The 18,581-nt window shown below is 44.2% G+C and overlaps 1 protein-coding gene across 5 annotated transcripts in view; it reads left to right on the forward strand.

Annotated features, from left to right (window-relative positions):
- The window catches only part of LOC102919226 (serpin B6-like), a 33,372-nt gene extending 16,555 nt beyond the window's left edge, over nt 1–16,817 (forward strand). For 4 of the 5 annotated variants that reach the window (XM_076573134.1, XM_076573133.1, XM_015986678.3 and 1 more), the window contains 6 exons: nt 2,588–2,762; nt 5,502–5,654; nt 7,531–7,648; nt 10,959–11,101; nt 15,878–16,033; nt 16,329–16,817. In XM_076573134.1, the coding sequence (XP_076429249.1) occupies nt 2,598–2,762; nt 5,502–5,654; nt 7,531–7,648; nt 10,959–11,101; nt 15,878–16,033; nt 16,329–16,724 (1,131 nt within the window). In that variant the 5' untranslated portion in view covers nt 2,588–2,597 and the 3' untranslated portion in view covers nt 16,725–16,817. Of the gene's footprint in view, nt 1–252; nt 352–2,587; nt 2,763–5,501; nt 5,655–7,530; nt 7,649–10,958; nt 11,102–15,877; nt 16,034–16,328 lie in introns of those variants that run through there. The other variant, XM_076573132.1, reaches the window with a different exon arrangement.
- Nucleotides 16,818–18,581: the final 1,764 nt, after the last annotated feature.

Below are 18,581 nucleotides of genomic sequence, written 5' to 3' on the forward strand. Positions count from 1 at the left end.
ATATAAATCTTAAAAAAAAAAAAAAGTCCAGGTCCGTGGACTCCGTAGGCTCCCTCTCAAGCCCTGTGCTGCTGGAGGATGGTCCTCATGGCAGCCACAGGGCGTGCAAGTGCATGTTGCACACTCTCACTGAAGACTGCACCCCCTGTTTCCTAACTTGCTAGACCTAGGCCAAGAAGATGTTAGAAAAGACAACAGTGTATAACTCCTATGTTTATTAGTCCACCTTCCTCCCCTTGTATAGGAAAAGAAAGGAGGAAGCACACAGGGCCTAAGCGTCCATTAAACCAGCATTTGAACGGTCAAAGTTTGTGGGAAAATGAAGGATCCTTAAGGAGGTCAAGAAGCACAGTTAAGTGGAGACTCATGACTTACAGCTTACTAAGCCTTATGCAATGAACTCAGTGCCTAAGGGTGGTAATGATGCTGCCCATGGAAATGATTCTGAAATCAACTCATTAGGCTGCTTTCAACAGTACAGAAAACTGCAGTACTAACATTAATAACATGTTTTATGTCCCTGACTAAAAACTGTTTTCATTTCTTAAAAGTAATGTAGTTTTTATTGTGCAAGCTTTGACCCAAGAGTCTGAAATGTCCCAGGGAAGTGCTTTACTACTAATCTGTGTTGCCAGCTCCAGGAATAGTATTTATACTGCAAAGTGAAAGTGAAAATTGTTTCATTGTTATGTAATAGGTTATTTTCAAATTTATGGCTATAGACAATTGAGGATTTTACTCAAGTTTTTGACAAATTTCACCAAAAAAAGTGGGGACTAAGGGGAAATAAAAATATATGGATTTTTAGACATTCAAGGATTTAGTTATTCTGATGACAGAAATAGTTTGTCCTGTGTATTTTATCTCCTTGTTCTCAGAGCATGCTAAACTAACAGTCAAGAAGACCATTTTAAATCATCAGAAAAAGGTCAGGACAAGAGAGGGATAAACAGGACTTGGACAGGACAGGCCTGCAGATGTTTGGAGTGAGTAGGTTGCTAGAGGAAGTTCTCAGTGTCCGCAGAGGGAAGAAGAGCTCAGAAAGGGCCACAGATGCAGTCTTGGAGGGACAAGTCCCTCAGAGTCAAGGGTGAGTTCAGGACGAGGGAAGGAGAGAAAATGATCCAGGGTCAAATGTCATCAGACATTCACAGCAAAGCTGACAGCTGTAAACAGTTAAGCAAAGGCTCCAAGATTCAGATGTAAAAACCACATCCAGCCTATTATAGATCTTGCTAAAGTCTCTGTGGAATGGAAGTACAATGATCATGCCAGAAAATCAGTAAATTGAATTTGCTGTTTGGACAGCGTGTGGCATCAGAGTGAGGGAGTGACGCAGGACGCAGCACGCTCTTTGGGCCCAGAACAGATGATACTGGTGTTGGAACCCAAAATTTAGGGTCTCAAGTGGGCGCCCCTGGTGAAGGGGTATGAGCTGCGCAGCCCTTACAGCAGGAGCAGCTACAGTGGAGTCTTGTGGATAACGTGGTCTATGAACACAAGGCGGTGTAACACATCTGCATAATGCAACAGAAGAACAGTGTGCGGAGCCCAGGCGAATGCCTCCAAGCGCCAGTGTGTCTCAGAAGGGTCAAGGGCGTGGGAACTTCCAAGATGGCCTTTACTGCACGGTCCATTTGGGTTGTGAGGGGAAGTGTGTCTCCCAGCTTGATGCTGGTGTGCCCAATAGCATTAGCAGGGTTTTTCACTCAGTTCTGTCACTCCAGCTGCACTCACAGCCCTTCTATCGACAGAAGCCAGGAGGTGAGCGATATGTCCCCGGACTAGAGATGTTGGCACAGCCTATAAGGACCCTTTGTTGCCAGAGAGCCAGGATGTGTGAGACCAAAAGCTCAGGGCAAAGTAACCAGTTTAAAAAGATCCTCACTAGACAAAAAGGGACAGTTTTGAGCATCAAGAATAAAAGCAAAACCAAAAATACCAGTTAGCTGAAATACTTGGAGTGCGTAAGTTCAAGGGTTGAAACCCTCCATCTATACCGCCTATACTGTCAACACGCTTTCCATTCTGACATCAGCTCTAACAGGCAGGTTGTATTCTGTGTCTCCCTACACGCCCTAGAGGTGGGTTCCCTTCCCCTGCTGGTAGGTACGTGCTTTCCCCTTTTCTTGTTCTATCTGCTCTCACACACTGTTCAGGGGAGTCATCAGAAGCCTCTGAGAATGATCAGGCTGTCAAGGCTGCAGAAATAGGACTTTGATAACTGTTTGTGGGTGACGTCAGAGCAGACAGGCCATGCTCCTGCAGTCTCATACTTCCAGCCTCCTCTGCTGCATCTGTAGATTCATAGGCTGGTGACTCTACTGCTGCCTCTTGGCCTCTCACATGACCCCTGGCTCTTCATGTAAGGAATGACTTCTTGTACAGTAGAAAGACAAGGCACTGGGCCTGAGTTAGCCTGTCTGCTCCCAGCAGGGCTGTATCATTTAATGTATGTGACCTTCACCTTTCATGTTGTGGGTGCTGTGTTCACTGAGCCACAGCATCATTGTGTGAGGGAGAGTGAAGACGCAGCTAATCCATCAGCCTGGATTTATATGACGTTGATTTTAATCCCCCATTCCAGGCTCATCATCATGGATCCTCTGCTGGAAGCCAATGGTACCTTCGCCTTAAACCTTTTGAAAACACTAGGTGAAGACAGCTCGAAAAATGTATTTTTCTCACCCATGAGCATCTCCTCGGCCCTGGCCATGGTCTTCATGGGGGCAAAGGGAGACACTGCAAGCCAGATGATTCAGGTAACCAGCACCATTTCACACCAGATAAATACCATGGACTGTCAGTTGAGCTGGTACAAATCTCAACGTGACTGCTCTTGATGAACAACTGCTGGTGACATTAGAGTGTCGGTGTGTATGATGGCAAGTATCTGCTACCCCTGCTGGGACACTGGCATGAGCACCTTGATCCATTAGTGCTGGTGGGGTGAACGCTGGTTATATTAATGGGAAGGTTGGAGATCCCTTGGGCCAGGAACACCAAAGGTTTGGCAACCCTTACCCCATTATCTGTTTTTTTTTTTTTTTTTTCCAGTCCTCATGGGCCTCAGCCTTCCTTGAAGCAAAGTACACTGGGCTGATCTGTGGTGATATTTTGTTTGTGCTCTTACAAATAAAGCTTGCCTGAAGCTCAGAGTGTGGAGCTAGCTATTAGTTAACCACAGATGATGCCAGGCAGTGCTGGCACACACCTTTGATCCCAGTATTTGGGATCTTATGTTTTTGATCTCAGTACTTGGGAGTCACACACCTTTAATCCCAGCCCTGGGGAGGTGGAGACAGGAAGTGATATGGCTGAGCAGAGAGAGGAATATAAGGCGGGAGGAGACAGGGGCTTGTCCCTTTTTGGACTAAGGAGTTGGCAAGGTAAGAGGTGGCTGTGGCTAGCTCCTTTACTTCTCTGATCTTTCAGCATTTACCCCAATATCTGGCTTCAGGTTTTTATTATTAAGACCAATTAGAATTCGCACTATACTGATCCTTCCCATGACCCTGAAGTTCTTTCCCACTTTAGGTCAGGTGTGGCAGGGAGTCCAGAAACAGAACTAACTACGGCTCCTGCTGGGTACAGTGTTTTAGGTGCAGAGGTATGTGAGTTACAAAGACAGCCTGCCCAGAATAACATGGGGAGACAGTCAGGGATGGGTTCATTGCAGAAATGGGGAAGGGGACATGTGTTAGTCAGGTACTTGTGTGAGACAGACCGCACTGGCTGGGTGATTTAAATAATACACAGTTTTATTTTTACTGTTCTACAAGCTGAAGTTTAAAACCAAGGGGTTGACATTTTCATTTTCCGTGTCTTATAGAGAGCAGCTACCGCTGTGTTCTCATTGTGTGTTTCCTGTTTGCTGTGATCCCATCTCCTTTCTTATAATGACACTCATCAGACTGGATTAGAGTTCACCCTTATGACCTCATTTCAACTTTACTGTTCCCTTACAGGCCTGTTTCCTAATATGGTCACAATTATTTAGACAGATACCAGAGGTCACAGGGACAATGTCTCATGTGTCTTGTCACCACAAACAAGTACTTCTGCCCACAGACGCCACACCACAGACCCTGTTCTCCAGACCCCAGTAAACACTATTTCACTCTCCTGATTTGCCAGCTGTTAAGTCCAAAGCCAACACCATGAGTTAGAGCTCATCATTTTTTTATAGAACAAGCCATCCTGATATGCAGTGGATAGAAGCAACACTGACAATGTTTCTCAGAATCTGGGTTCTGATGAGGAGGAGTTCCTCTGCTCATTATGAAACCAGATCAGCTGAGGTCACCATGGGCTCTTTTAGCAGCGTTGGATGATCCAGTGAATCTGATCTCGTGTCTGAGGTGCCAGCTATTGGCTAGGGCTTTGGTTCTCTTCCAAATCACTTTGTGTGGTAGTGCTGACTCTAAAGGTTTCCATGTTGCCAGCAGCAGGATAGCTTGGTCTTCCTTCTATGAGATTGGCTGGACACAAACATGGCAATAGGTCTTTGAAGGCCCAGGTCTGGAGCTGTATTCCTTCTGAATACTGTTGGTCAATGTCTTAGAGTTACCACTGTTATGATGAAACACCATAATAAAGAAAAACTTGGGGAGGAAAGGGTTTATTTCAGCTCACAGTTCCATATAGCAGTTCATCATCAAAAGCAGTAAAAGCAGGAACTCACACAGGGCAGGATCCTGGAGGCAAGAGCTGATACAGAGGCCACGGAGGTGTGCTGCTTACTGGCTTGCTCATCATGACTTGCTCAGCCTGCTTTCTTACAGAACCCAGGACCTCCTTCCTGCCCAGGGATGGCACCACCCACAATGGGCTGGGCACAACCTGCAATACCCTTTCACATCAATCACTAAAAAATTGCCCTACAAGCTTGCCTACAGCCCAATTTTATGGAGCCATTTTTTTCCTTTTTGTTTTCTAGACAGGGTTTCTCTATGTTGCCCTGGCAGTCCTGGAACTCACTTTATAGACCAGTCTGGTCTCAAACTCATAGAGATCCACCTTCCTCTGCCTCCTGGGTGCTGGGATTGAAGGTGGGTGTGTGCCACCTCTGCCTGGTTTAGAGGCAATTGATTGACTGAGGTTCCCTTCTTTTTGATGTCTTTACCTTGTGTCAAGTTGACATAAAACCATCTAGCACAGTCAGGCAGTGGCAGCACCAGCCTACTCAAGGGCAGAAGAGAGACTACGGAGGTCTAAGGTCAGGAGCTGCCTGTTTTGAGCCAGTGGAGGTTGGGTTGGCAGCCATGGTTTTAGCAAGATAATAGGTAGTGAGCATGAGGAGTTGATGATTTTGCTCAGTCCAGGGCTGACAGGGTCTCAGAAAGGACCCTAGAGATGGAGCTTTCAAAACAACTTTGTCTTTTTAGGTAATTATTTGAGCGACAGCAGGGATCTGTAAAATTCTGAGCAGGAGCTTAGTGTTTACCCATTTCCTAAAGCTGCACTTACCGGAATTCTGTTTATAATCTGTTTGATTTCAGGCACTCTCTTTGGATAAATGCAGCGGCAGTGGAGGTGGAGATGTCCACCAGGGCTTCCAGGCACTTCTCACAGAAGTGAACAAGACTGGAACACAGTACTTGCTCAAAACAGCCAACAGGCTCTTCGGGGAAAAGACTTTCGATATTTTAGCAGTAAGTTTTTCCAGTTTTCGTGAAACACAGAGAGAGAGGAATTATGTGGTACAGCAGGGAGTGTGTGAGCTGGGAGTTTCCCCAACTATGTGGGCATCAGTGCAACTCTCATGTATGTGCGTATGCATTTGTGTTGTTTTGAATTGTACAGAGTACAAATTAAGTCAGCAAAGCATGAGCCCTCCTCACCCCACTTCCCAATCTCCATGTTAGCTGGAATAAGAGGGTCTACAGAGTTGATGCTTGTCTTCCTGCATATACAGAAATTTATTTGTGAATATCTTCTCTTCATATAGCCATCAGAATACACATATTGTTTCACAATTTGTTTCTTTCATTCTTTGTATTTATGTTGTACTACAGTTTATCATGTCATTATTGATTATTATCCTACTATTACTTTATTGTTATGGTTGATGTTGGGGTTGGAATAATTGCCTCACACATGCCAAGCATACACTCAAACACTGAGCTAGATCCTGGGGCCTGCTCACTGTGATTAGCCATCCTCCAATAGTCCTGAGTACACATGGTTCATGGCATGGAAAACCATCTTCCCATGGAGGGATTTTAACTTACACCCTGTCTGGGCCATTGCCAACCATATGTTATTGAATATGATTTTGCACATTGGTTTTTTTTTTTGCTCCTGAGTGTATTTGTAGAAAGAAGAAAGTGGGCCGGGCGGTGGTGGCGCACGCCTTTAATCCCAGCACTCGGGAGGCAGAGCCAGGCGGATCTCTGTGAGTTCGAGGCCAGCCTGGGCTACCAAGTGAGTCCCAGGAAAGGCGCAAAGCTACACAGAGAAACCCTGTCTCGAAAAACCAAAAAAAAAAAAAAAAAAAAAAAAAGAAAGAAAGAAGAAAGTGAAGCTTTGAGATTGTAATATGTATTATTAATTGTTCTCCCACTGGACCTACAGGGACTCTCTGAGGTAAAGCCATGGCCGTCTCCTTACACCTAAGCAGAATTGTGAAGTTGTATTATAAAAGTAGTTCCCGGAAAACAAATAAAATATGTATCTGTGAGCTGTTTGAAAGACAGACTAGGGAATCACTCCTCATGCTGTCAACATGATGCATGTTTCAGCCCATTTGTGCACATCAGTTTCTGTTCTAACATGGCAGATGGTGGGCAACCGTTAACACCACTGCCATCTCATCAGCTGTGTCAGCAATGGGATTTGAACATCTGTTTGTGCTGCTGGAAATCAAACCCAGGACCTTGTGCATGCTGGGCCAGCCTCTCACCACCAAACTGTTCACTAGACTATGTCCCCAGCCCTGATGGCTTTTTTGTAAGTTGTTCACATCTGAAGCTGAGCTACCCAGTGTGGCAAGCACCAAATACACGCAGCTATTCACAATCCAAACCATCAGTTAAGATAAAATAAATTTTGTCACCTCACCTGTTGTATTCAGGCAGTCTGAGGCCATAAGCGACACCATGTTTGAATAGTGCCAATTTCTGCTTCTGTCCTCACAGGAAGCTGTGTGGAAGGCTGGTACAGAATGACCTTCCATGTCCTGTGTTCCCTGGGACACTGTGTAGCCCTGTTGTAGGTCTTGTGAGGCTGTCACTCTGCATACCCTAGAGTTACTGCATCTGAGGATCTTCCCAGTGACCTCAGTCAGTCACAGCTACTGCCTGGAGGATTTGCAGTTCATGGCATTTTAAGACCACCCTCTTACCTTACTCAAAATCTAAAATTCAAGAGTTGAATACAGAGAAGTTTATTTTTGATTTCTCCTCCTTTTTAATAGTAAGTGCATCTGTACGTCATTGAATTCTTGCTTCTCTGCTTTCGATCATCAAGGAAGGAGGCTGTTGGTGCTAATCACTTCCGTGGCTGTGTAGTTATGTTGCTCTGTCTCAGTCTTTTAAAGATTCCTGCCGCAAGTTCTACGAAGCAGAGATGGAAGAGCTGGACTTTCAGGGAGATACAGAGCAGTCCCGACAGCACATCAACACCTGGGTGGCCAAAAAGACAGAAGGTGAACACAGAGTCCATCTGTTCTGTTTGTTTGTTTGGTTTTGGTGCTGGGAATTGAACCCAGGGCCTTGAACATGCTCAGCAGGTTCTCTATTATTGAGTTATTTCCTAGTCACTGTTAGCCAGTTAGTCTATTTTTAATAGTCTTATTGATATCTTATTCAGAAGAACATCGACTGTGAAGGGGAATATCTCTTCGCTTTTTAAGGTGATTGTCTCAGTTAGGGTTTCTATCGCTGTGAAGAGACACCATGACCACAGCAACTCTTGTAAGGGAAAACATTTAATTGGGATGGTTCACTTATAGTTCAGAGGTTCAGTCCATTATCATCCTGGTGGGAAGCAAGGCAGCATGCAGACAGACATGGTGCTAGAGCTGAGATTGTTTACATCTTGGTTGAATGACAGCAGGAAGTGAACTGTCTCACTGGGTGTAGCTTAAGCATAGGGGCCTTCAAAGCCTGCCACCACAGTGACACCTTCCTCCTACAAGGCCACACCTACTCCAGCAAGGCTACACCTCCCATTTGTGCCTCTTCCTTGGGGGCCATTTTCTTTTAAACCACCACAGTGATACTTCCTTTTTATTTTATGGTTTTGCCATGCTAGGAATCAACTCCAGGGCTTTGTGCATGTCAGCAAACATTATACCACTGAGCTATAGCCTCCAGCCCTAAAGTGGAGTCTCTTAAACTTTTCCCATTTGTGACCCCCTTTCACTTAAGTTATCTTTATGTGATATATATATATATATATATATATATATATATATATATATATTCATTTATTAAGATTAAAGCACTTTGGCATACTAATGAAATTATATTGCTTGCCCAACCCAACATGATCCAAATATATATAATAATTTAATATTTACTCATTGAAGAATGATGACAGAAAAATATTAAAAGCCTTTGTCTTTTACGATTAAACCATTCTGTTTATATAAGAGAGAAAATGTGTGTGGGAAAACACTGCAGTTCCCAACATTCAAGAGACTTGAATCTGAACCACAGTGTTTCAGGTAGCATGGATTAGTGTTATAGGAATGACAAGATGCATAGTGCAATGTGCATATGTGTGTTCAAAACCATGGCCGCAGAGAACTCATATGATGCAATGCAGTCCATTAATGCCAGGAGCACCTCAGGCTGATTAAATGCTTGATTTCAAAGTAATTTTTGGCTGTTGTGCATTCAAATACCTTTTACAGTTGCCCATTATTTTCGCTACTGCCTCATTCAGTTACATGGTGGGACATGACCCCCATTTTAAGAAGCCTTCCTCTATGGGCAGGTGTAGTGGTGCAGGCTTTTATTCCCAGTGTTTGGGAGGCAGAGACAGAGACAGAGGGATCTTGGTGAGTTAGTGGTCAATTTGGTCTACAAACTTATTCTACATATAGTGAGTTCTTGGCTAACCAGGGAAACATGGTGAGAATTGGTTTCAAAGGGGGAAAAAGAAAGAAGTGGCTTTGTTCTAAATTAATTCAACCTTTACAGTTCTGCCTTTGATAAATTAACAGTATCTGACATGTTTTCTAGCTTTATCCTGCTCTAACCCACCTATCTGTGATGTCTGTCAGTATCTTGGATAGCTTTTCCAGAGCCCATTTCTCTCCCTTCCTACCTATCTACCTGTCTGCCTGCCTTCTTTCCTTCCTTCCTTCCTTTTAGTCTCTTCATGAATAGAGTGAAGAACAGTTTGTACTCTGAGTTGGGAGCGCCCTGCTCTGATGTGGCTCAGATGCTACAGTTCTGGTGCGTCCCTGCTGTCCTTCACCTGCAGTTGTGAGCTCTGCCTTATACTTGTAAGGAACACTGTATAGTTGCTTATCTACTTTCAAAGTTAATTTTTAAATCCTGACACAGGAAATTATGCATATGTTTAGGGCTCTGTGTTATTTTCAACACATATAATCTTCCTCAGATAGGAGGTTAATATTCTTATTGATCCAAATATTATTGTGTATATGTGTGTGCATGTGCAGGTCCATTTGTGTGTTCATGTGTGGGTATGTATGCATATATGTTTCTCTGTGTGTGGAGGCCAGAGGATATTGGCTATTGTTTCTCAGGCACTATCCATTGGAGCATTTATCTAATTACTCTTTATCAATAAAAAAATCGGAAGTCAGATATTGGGGTAAAAATCTGAATGATCAGACCTTCTACATCTTCCGTTCCTCCCTCCAAAAGCCCCAAGATCCTCCCTCAGCCCTGACTTACTACTTCCTGTCTCCTATCTATCCTCAGTTTCCTGTTGAGAACAGTTAGAAGGTAAATCATTCCCAACAGATGTTTCTAGTGTTTATTCCATGACATAAAAGTAGCTATGGTTACTTTTGTAACCTCTATGGTTAATTTTGATAAGCTAGTGGCTAGCTCCACCCTCTAACTCAAAGCAAACTTTATTGTCAGAATTTGATTAAAATATCACACAATAGTCCATCTCATCATCATTACATTTTTTTTCCAAGTCAAGGTCTCTCACTGGACTGGAACTCACCAATAAAATATGCTAGATGTTCAATAAGTTCCACTAATCCATCTGAGTCTACCTCCAAAGTGTTGAGATTACAAACATGCTTAATCATATCTACTTGTTTTGATTTGTTTGTTTATGTGGGCTCTGGGAGTTGAACTCAGGTCTTTGGGCTTGCAAAGTACACAATGACTGAACTATCTCCTTAGCCCTAGTTTTTAAATTTGAGTTTATATCCAAACTATTTTTTTAAAGATTTATTTTTCAATTATGTGTGTGTATATGACTGTTTGTGTATGTTTGAGTATTTTTACCTGTGGGGGTCAGAAGAGGGCATCAAACTTCCTGTAGTTTGAGTCACAGGTATTTGGGAGCCACTTGACATGGAAGAAGGAAGGGTCCTTTGCTAGAGCAGTAAGAACTCTTAATCCCTAAACCATCTTTCTAGCACTTTCTCCATTTTTTAAAAAATTCTTTAAATTCCTTCTTTAAGTTTAAGAGACTAGCTACCTCTTTCTAGCTCACATGTTAAGGATTCACACTGAATGTACTGGCATTGACTCACACATTTTATGTATTCATTAGAACAATGATGTTTTTATTTCATGAACAATTTCTTTTGTTTAATTTTTTTCTTCTCAGAACATTTGAAAAATTTTCCCTTTTCTTTGTAATGATGGTTGTGTTGCTTTAAGGACAAATATTTGACTTATATTTAATGGACAGTGAAATCCCTTAAATGTGTACTTGACCATTCAAGTAGGTGGTCACTCTGCATGTATCAGCCAACTCTCTTAGCTAACTGGCTTTTTAATTCTTCCTTTCAGATAAAATTACAGAGTTGCTGTGTCCAGGTGCAGTGAATTCAGACACTCTGCTGGTGCTTGTGAATGCCATCTACTTCAAAGGAAACTGGAAGAAGCAGTTTAACAAAGAGGACACCCGAGAGATGTGTTTCAAAGTCACCATGGTGAGTGCTGAATGGTCCCCTGTTTACACTGGCCTCTAAAACACACAAGAAGGCTGTCTCGTGCAGTCTGTGCTTCATGTGGCTTTGGGTAGCTTGGCAAGGACTTCCCACTAACCTTCAGGGTTTTCTCGTCTTTTCTTCTTGTATCGTACCACACAGATACCTGCTTGCTCCCCAGTTTCTTGCCTGGACCCTGCTTCTGTGATTTGTTATGCTCTTGCTAGAGTCTGCATACGGGACAAATCTACAGCACTGCTCTCTGTTTACTTTATTTGGATCTTTGGCGTTTCTCAACTTTTGAGATAAAGTTCAAAAATCTACATACAGTATATAAGGCCCTTTGGGCCCCTGGATCTAGCCCATCTTTCCTGATTTCCTTTTTTTGCTGTGCTGTCCTCTACAAAACTCCATCCATTGTGTACCCTCATTCTCCAAGCTGTTACCATGCTCCTCGCTGGTCTCTACAAGACAACACAGCAATCTTTTGTCACCTTGCTGTAAAAGCAAGAGGGAGACATTTGTTTTATAGTGGCTAGTTTATGATTAGTGCTCAGTAGACAGTAAATCAGTCAGTGAAATTCAGTTTGTTTGATGGGACAGGTACAGATTTTTGCTTACAGACAAGAAAACAAAGGCATGTGTATACAGGATAGACTCTGAGTATAACAACCTCCACCTTGGAGGATATCACTTGCTGATGGATCTCTGCTGTTGTTCTGCTACCCTCAGCATAGGACCTTAGCTTTTTTATATACATAGTTAACATTTTTATTTCATGTGCATGAGTGTTTGCCTGCCTGCATGTATGTGCATTTGTCTTAAGCCCATGGTGGTCCGAGAGGATGGCATTGGGCGCTCCAAAATGGATAGTTGTGAGCTAGCATGTGGGTTTGCGAATTGAAACTAGATCCTCTGCATGAGCAACAAGTGCTCTTAAGTGTTAAGCCATCTCTCCAGTTCCAAGAGGGTCTTCCGCATCATGCTCACACCATGGCTTGGACCTTGATGTTATATGAACATGGAAAAGGACAGAGGGAGGAAGGAGAGCGGGAAGCATCTCATTTGAGTTCCTGCCCTTTCATCCAGAGGGAAATCTTTCTCATACATTGTATTCTCTCTTCATTTCTTATCTCTGCAGTAGAGTAAGATGTGGCTGTGGCCATCTTGCAGGGTCAGCTGCAAGCCATATATGTATGTCCCTGGTCTGTTGAATGAGCTATAATAACCATATTTTTCTTATTTTGAATGGGTGAGTTTATTAAGCACAGCCAGTTAAAGTAAAAGAATAAAAAACAAGCGATAGATGTAGATGGATGAATGGATACATGGATAGATGGCCACCATCAAATCAGGAATTCAAAACATCATGTAGTAGTTGATTGGGAAAGTGCCCTTAAATAAAGCAATCAGCTGGCGCTCCCAAGACAGAAAGCCCCAGGTGGAGCAGAGTGTCTGCTCTGATGAGGCTCCAGATAAAAGAACAAGAAACAGAAAGGTAACATCATCCAACCCTGGGCAAACAAACACTCAGCAAACCAGCCGAGAATGCCCCATAAGACAGCCAACTAGAGCTCCCCATTGAGAGTCCCAGACGGAACAGAGGCTGTCTGTGAGGCTTTAAAGTAAACCTGAAGAACAACAGATGGCGATGACACCATCAGACTGGAGTTGACAACATCCAGTAGAAACCTACTGGGAAGCTGAGGCAGTCACCAGAACCCCAGCTGAGCTTTCTCTCCCTGGCTGAGGTTCCCATGGCAGAATTGCCAGCTTTTCTTTCCCACTGTAGGTGCTTTCATGTCATGGAATAAACACTAGAAACATCTGTTGGAAATGATTTACCTTCTAACTATTCTCAAAGACAGTATTTATACTCTTAGACTGTTTTGAATTTCCTGTCAGAGTTGGGAGGAGGGGGGCAGCTGATCCTAGACCAGGAGCCTAGGAGAACATTTGATATAAACATGTTTGATTTGGAAACATGTGTGGAGAGAAGAGGAAACCTCTCTTCCAGAGAGAGCTTCTCAGTAAACTCAAACAATCCAGGACACTTACCAGTAGAATGTACTTGCGGTAGCTGGGGGTCCAAAACCACAAGGTTTTTGTGTTGATACAGACTTTTGTTTAAATTCCATATTACTAAATGGATAGGAATTATAGACATGAATCAGTAAACTATTAAATTACTAAGAGTGGGCCTTTTTATATTACATGATTGGATGCTTTGGGTGCTGGAGACATATTGGAAGAAATTGCTCAAGGCAGAAAGCAAACCTTGCGGATTGTGCCCAAAAGTCAGCCCAGGCCCGTTTTCCCAGACAGAGTTTCTTGAGGACACACTCCTGCTTGTTATCGACACGCTTCAGCAGCAGAACAGCACAGTTGTGACTAAGTGTGTGGACCACAGGCTCAAGAATCCAAACATCCTGGTCTGCCACGGCTAAAGCGTCCTAGTCATGGGCCGGAGACATGCCTGAAGAGACGAGGCCAGGAAGCTGCTTGGCTTGGGACTAGTTCAGGCAGACATGACCCCGTGAAGACGGGCCAGGATGACAGAAAGGTCTTCCTTTTGCCCCACTTGATTGAGAATGGTGTCCTGGGCAGAGAACTGCGACTGCAAAGGGCCTTCTGCTGTGTTGGTCACAAGACACTCAATACATTCTGTAGTCGCTTCTAGCATTAAAACCACAAGACTGGTCAGGAGCCCGGGAAGATGGTTAGAGAGGAAGCGCGCACGCGGTGGCTCCTGGCTAGGGCTGTACCGGCCACAGCTACAGTTCTTTTCTAGTAGGGTGTTCATTGTGCCTAGCCCTCGGTGTCGAGGCTCCCTCATTTGTCTCTAATGTAGTCAGCAGGTGTGGCTTGAGAGTCTGCTGTGCTCCGGGCATTAACTGGCTGAGTGTGCACGCATACATGAAGGTCTTGTTCCTGAGGCAGAGCAGTAAGAGATAAACATAGGAAGAGCACTGTGGTTGGTGGACGGGCTCCAGAGACACACAATGGAGCTACTAGGATGCTGTACATGGGCTGTCTACTGGCTTGCTTCCCCTGGCTTGCTCAGCCTGCTTTCTTACAGAACCCAGGATCACCAACCCAGGCCTGAAACCACTCACAATGGGCTGGGCCCTCCCCCACTGATCACTAATTAAGAAAATGCCTTACAGCTGGATCTTATGAAGACATTTTCTCAATTGAGGCCTCCCTCCTCTCTGACGACTCTAGCTTGTGTTAGGTTGACATCACACTAGCTAGTACAGGGTGTGGTTTTATGGACGGAAGATACCAAGGAAGCCTTCCTCGGGAAGATGGGATGTGAGCAGACACCAGGACATAAGGATCTGAGGACCAGTTTGTTGGGAAGAAAGAAGTGGAACTAGTTTGCCACCTAGCCACACAGTGCCCCATGACGCTGGTGGAACAGTGAAGGGGGTGGTCCCGGTGAGGGGGAGTAGAAGCTGGGCAGGCTCCTCTTGTGATTCTGAGTTGTACTAAGGTCATCAGCTTTTGCTCCTGCTAGAGCAGTGGTTCTCAACCTTCCCAATGCCACGACCCTTTAATTCGGCTGCCCATGTTGTGGTGACCCCCAACCATAAGTGTTTTTTTGTTGTTGTTGCTATTTCATAACTGTAATTTTGCTACTGTTGTGAATCATAATGTAAATATCTGATATGCAGGATGTCTGGTTTGCCGCCGGTGTGGGGGTAGCAACCCACAGGTTGAGAACTAGAGCATTACCAGACTGGGGTATTGAACCATTGCACTGTGCTGGGACCTCTGGCTGCTGGGCGGAGGTCAGTGACAAGGAGGTCATCACTGTACCCCAGGGCTGTGCTGATGGCAGTGGAGGTTTTAAAAAAGGTCAGATTTTGATTATATTTCAAAGGGACAGATGATATAATATGGTAATGAGGCAGATGCAGGCTATGAGAAAGGAATGATCTCTGCATATCAGATATTTACATTATGATGTCAGATGTTCTTTGTTTCATGAGACAATCAAAGAAAGAAGGTCACTCCAAGATGAACTTTAGGACTTGGCAGCAGGTAGGAGCAGCCTCTGATGACTGAACCTCGAACAGCCGTTCAAAGGCATATTTATTGATGGTTACACAAAGTTGTTTTGGGGATGAACAAGTTCCTCATACAAAAGTCCCTGATCTAATCTGTATGTTTTTCTGAAGGAAAACATCACACCCTTTAATCTTTATTGGGTACTGTTTGTAGTACCCAATAATCCAAGAGATCCAGGTGTGCCAGAAGTATCTGGCATGCACCTTTCTGACACTGTATTAACAGATATGGAGGTAATCAGCTTAAGAAGAGAACAGGTTCATTGGACTCATTTTTAGGGGTTCCAGTTTTCGATGAGATGAATCTATGATTTAGGCCTGTTATGGCGGTGTTAACTGGTGATGGTGGGATCAGACAAGGAGCAAAACTGTTCATCTCAAGGCCAGAAAGTGAAAGAAAGGAAAAAGAGGCCAGGGTCCTAAAATCCCTTTCAAGGACGCATCCCAATGACCTAAACACCCCCTACTAGGCCCTACATCTTCAAGATTCTACCCCCTCTCAAAACTGTACTCTGAAGACCAAGCCTTAAAAAAAATGGGTCTTTGAGGCACAGGTAAGTTCTAAATTACTCCAGAGGCTGAGGGGCTGATGGAATGTTCTGGGAAGTTTAATCAAAGTGCTCCTAGAGGCAAAGAGTGGCTGCCTCTGTTGCTCAAAGTATTCCTTGTGTCTTGTTTTGACTTAATATTTATCCATCTCTCACAGAATGAGGAGAAACCTGTGCAAATGATGTTTCAGAAGTCTACCGTTAACATGACCTATATTGGAGAGATATCCACCACGATTCTGTTGCTTCCCTATGCTGGCAATGAGCTGAACATGATCATCATGCTTCCAGATGACCACGTTGAACTGAGAACGGTAAGGAGCATGGGGCCTTAATGGGGCTGTGAGAAAAAAAAATGGCACTTGGGTTTCTGCTGGGGCAGCTCTCCTAGGCTCCTATGATCATGTTTTTGTCTTCCATTCATTTGTGAGGCTGGGCTGGAACCCAGGGTCTGGAGCCTGCCTGACAAACACTCATCACTGAGCTGTACTCACCCCTCCCAGCTACTGTATTGACTTACAGCCACACTTCCCCGTGCAGTGTAGAGCCTCCCCTTCATCTCAAGTGCCCTGTGACATCACTGTCCTGAAGTCTTCAACTCTCTTCTAGGTGGAAAAGGAAATAACTTATGAGAAATTCATAGAGTGGACAAGGCTGGACAAGATGGATGAAGAAGAGGTGGAGGTTTTCCTCCCACGGTTTAAACTGGAGGAGAATTATGACATGAAGGAATTCCTGTGCAAGCTGGGCATGACTGATGCCTTTGAGAACAGGGCAGACTTTTCTGGAATAGCATCTAAAGAAGGCTTGTTTCTGTCCAAGGTCCTTCACAAGTCCTTTGTGGAGGTCAATGAGGAGGGCACAGAGGCTGCGGCTGCCACCGCTACCAATGTATGTTTTAAGTGTATGTCCCCCTACTTCTGTGCCGACCACCCCTTCCTTTTCTTCATCCAGCACTGCAAGACCAAGGGGCTGGTGTTCTGTGGCCGGTTCTCCTCTCCCTGAGAAAGGGTGCTGCTGGGTCAGCCACGGGCTTTGCCTATTTCCCCTCCCATGATCCTTGATTTATCTGTGGATTAATAAATGTTGCGACAAGTCTGTGCTTGGTGCCACATAACTGTAAATCCAGCCCTTAGCTGATGAAGCTGAAAAGATCAGAATTCAAGCAAAGGCAGTCTTAGGTAAATAGCAAATTCAAAGCAAGCCTGGGCTACATTAGACTATTAAAAACAAAACAAAATGAAACAAAAAGAGAAGGAAATACCTGAGTCTGGACGCTTTATAAAAAAGAAGTGTTTAGTTGACAGTTCTGGAAGCTGTAGAAAATAGTTGGGGCTTCTGTACTGCCCTAGTGAGGCCCCCTGGTGGATGGCAGTGCACAACAGTTTGTGAGGTTCAGATTTGTTACTAATAAGCCATTCTTACAGGACTGATCCAGTCCATTGATACCTACATTAATCCTTTAATAGACCATGACCTTCATGACCAAAGTGACATGGGAAACCACACTTCAGCCTGTGAACCCTCAGAGGACAAACTAAATCCAAGTCAGCACCTCTCATCCTCTCTGTAGCACTCCTGGTATTTTAATTTTTGGTTATTGATTGATTGATGGATTGGTTTTTACAGTACTGGAGATTTACCATATGGCCTTACATATACTAGGCATATGCTCTACATTTAACTATATCTACAAACCCCTTTTAGAAATGTTTTTTTCCTTTGAGAAAGGGTCTCATTGAGTTGCCCAGGCTGGCCTTAAACTCTTTCTGTAGCTCAGGGGCATCTTGAATTTGAGACTTTTCTACTCAGCCACATGTGTAGCTAGGATTATAGGTCTTTGCCACCATATCTAATGTTCCTGGTATTTTGTAAAACATATGGGACAAGGAGAGTCTGGGTAGAACAACTAACTGGTTTACAAGGCAATTCTGCTGCAGGGAGTGCCTTTGAGATCTACAAGCCTGAGTTATACTTCCCAGGGCCTTCTAGTAGTCCCCAATAGTCCCCTGATGCACCTGATTGAGCACTCAGGCCCTGAGGAAGGAGGGCAGCACCAGACCCCTGCTGCCCAAGCCTGAGGCAGCCTTGAATTGTAACGCTACTCCTGTCTGGTGCCTTTCTGACTTCTACCACCCCTATCTCGAATTTGGAGGACTCCTAGCAATAAGCTAATTAGTGTAAGGGCTACTTACTAATTATATGGCATGGAACCTTTCCTCATGCCCTATCCCCCCCTCCCACACACACCACTCTCAGCTCTAAAAAAATTCCTGTAGCAGCAAAGAATTCCTTTGTTTCAGAGGACTGGATGATTTCCTTTAGAGCCCCATCACCCTTTTCTCTCTCTCTCTCTCTCTCTCTCTCTCTCTCTCTCTCTCTCTCTCTCACACACACACACACACACACACACACACACACACACACACTCTGTATGTATGTGCGCGCACGCGTGTGTGTGTGTGTGTGTGTGTGTGTGTGCCTTGAAGTGATGCTAATTACTCCCCCACAAACCTCTCAAATGAAACATTTAGGAGGTGGTGCCTAGTAGAAGAAACTTTGATAACTTGGGCATGCACTTGACGTTATGGTACACCCTTTTTTTGAGCTCTCTCTCTCTCTTTTTGTCCCCCTCCCCTCCCCTCCTTGAGGTGAACTGAGCACCTTCCTCTACTTTGTGCTGCACCATGATTCTGTGTCCCAGCTGATCATAGACTGAGACCTCCAAACCACGAACCAGAACAAGCTTTTGTCTTAAAGTGACTGCCTCAGGTATTTTGTCACAGTGAGAGGATGCTAGCTAATGCACTTATATACAGTAATCCCAGCCTTGACAATCCAAGGATCATATAAAAAGTGTGA

This window comes from Peromyscus maniculatus, chromosome 5, assembly GCF_049852395.1.
Source record: "Peromyscus maniculatus bairdii isolate BWxNUB_F1_BW_parent chromosome 5, HU_Pman_BW_mat_3.1, whole genome shotgun sequence".
Lineage (NCBI taxonomy): Eukaryota > Metazoa > Chordata > Mammalia > Rodentia > Cricetidae > Peromyscus > Peromyscus maniculatus.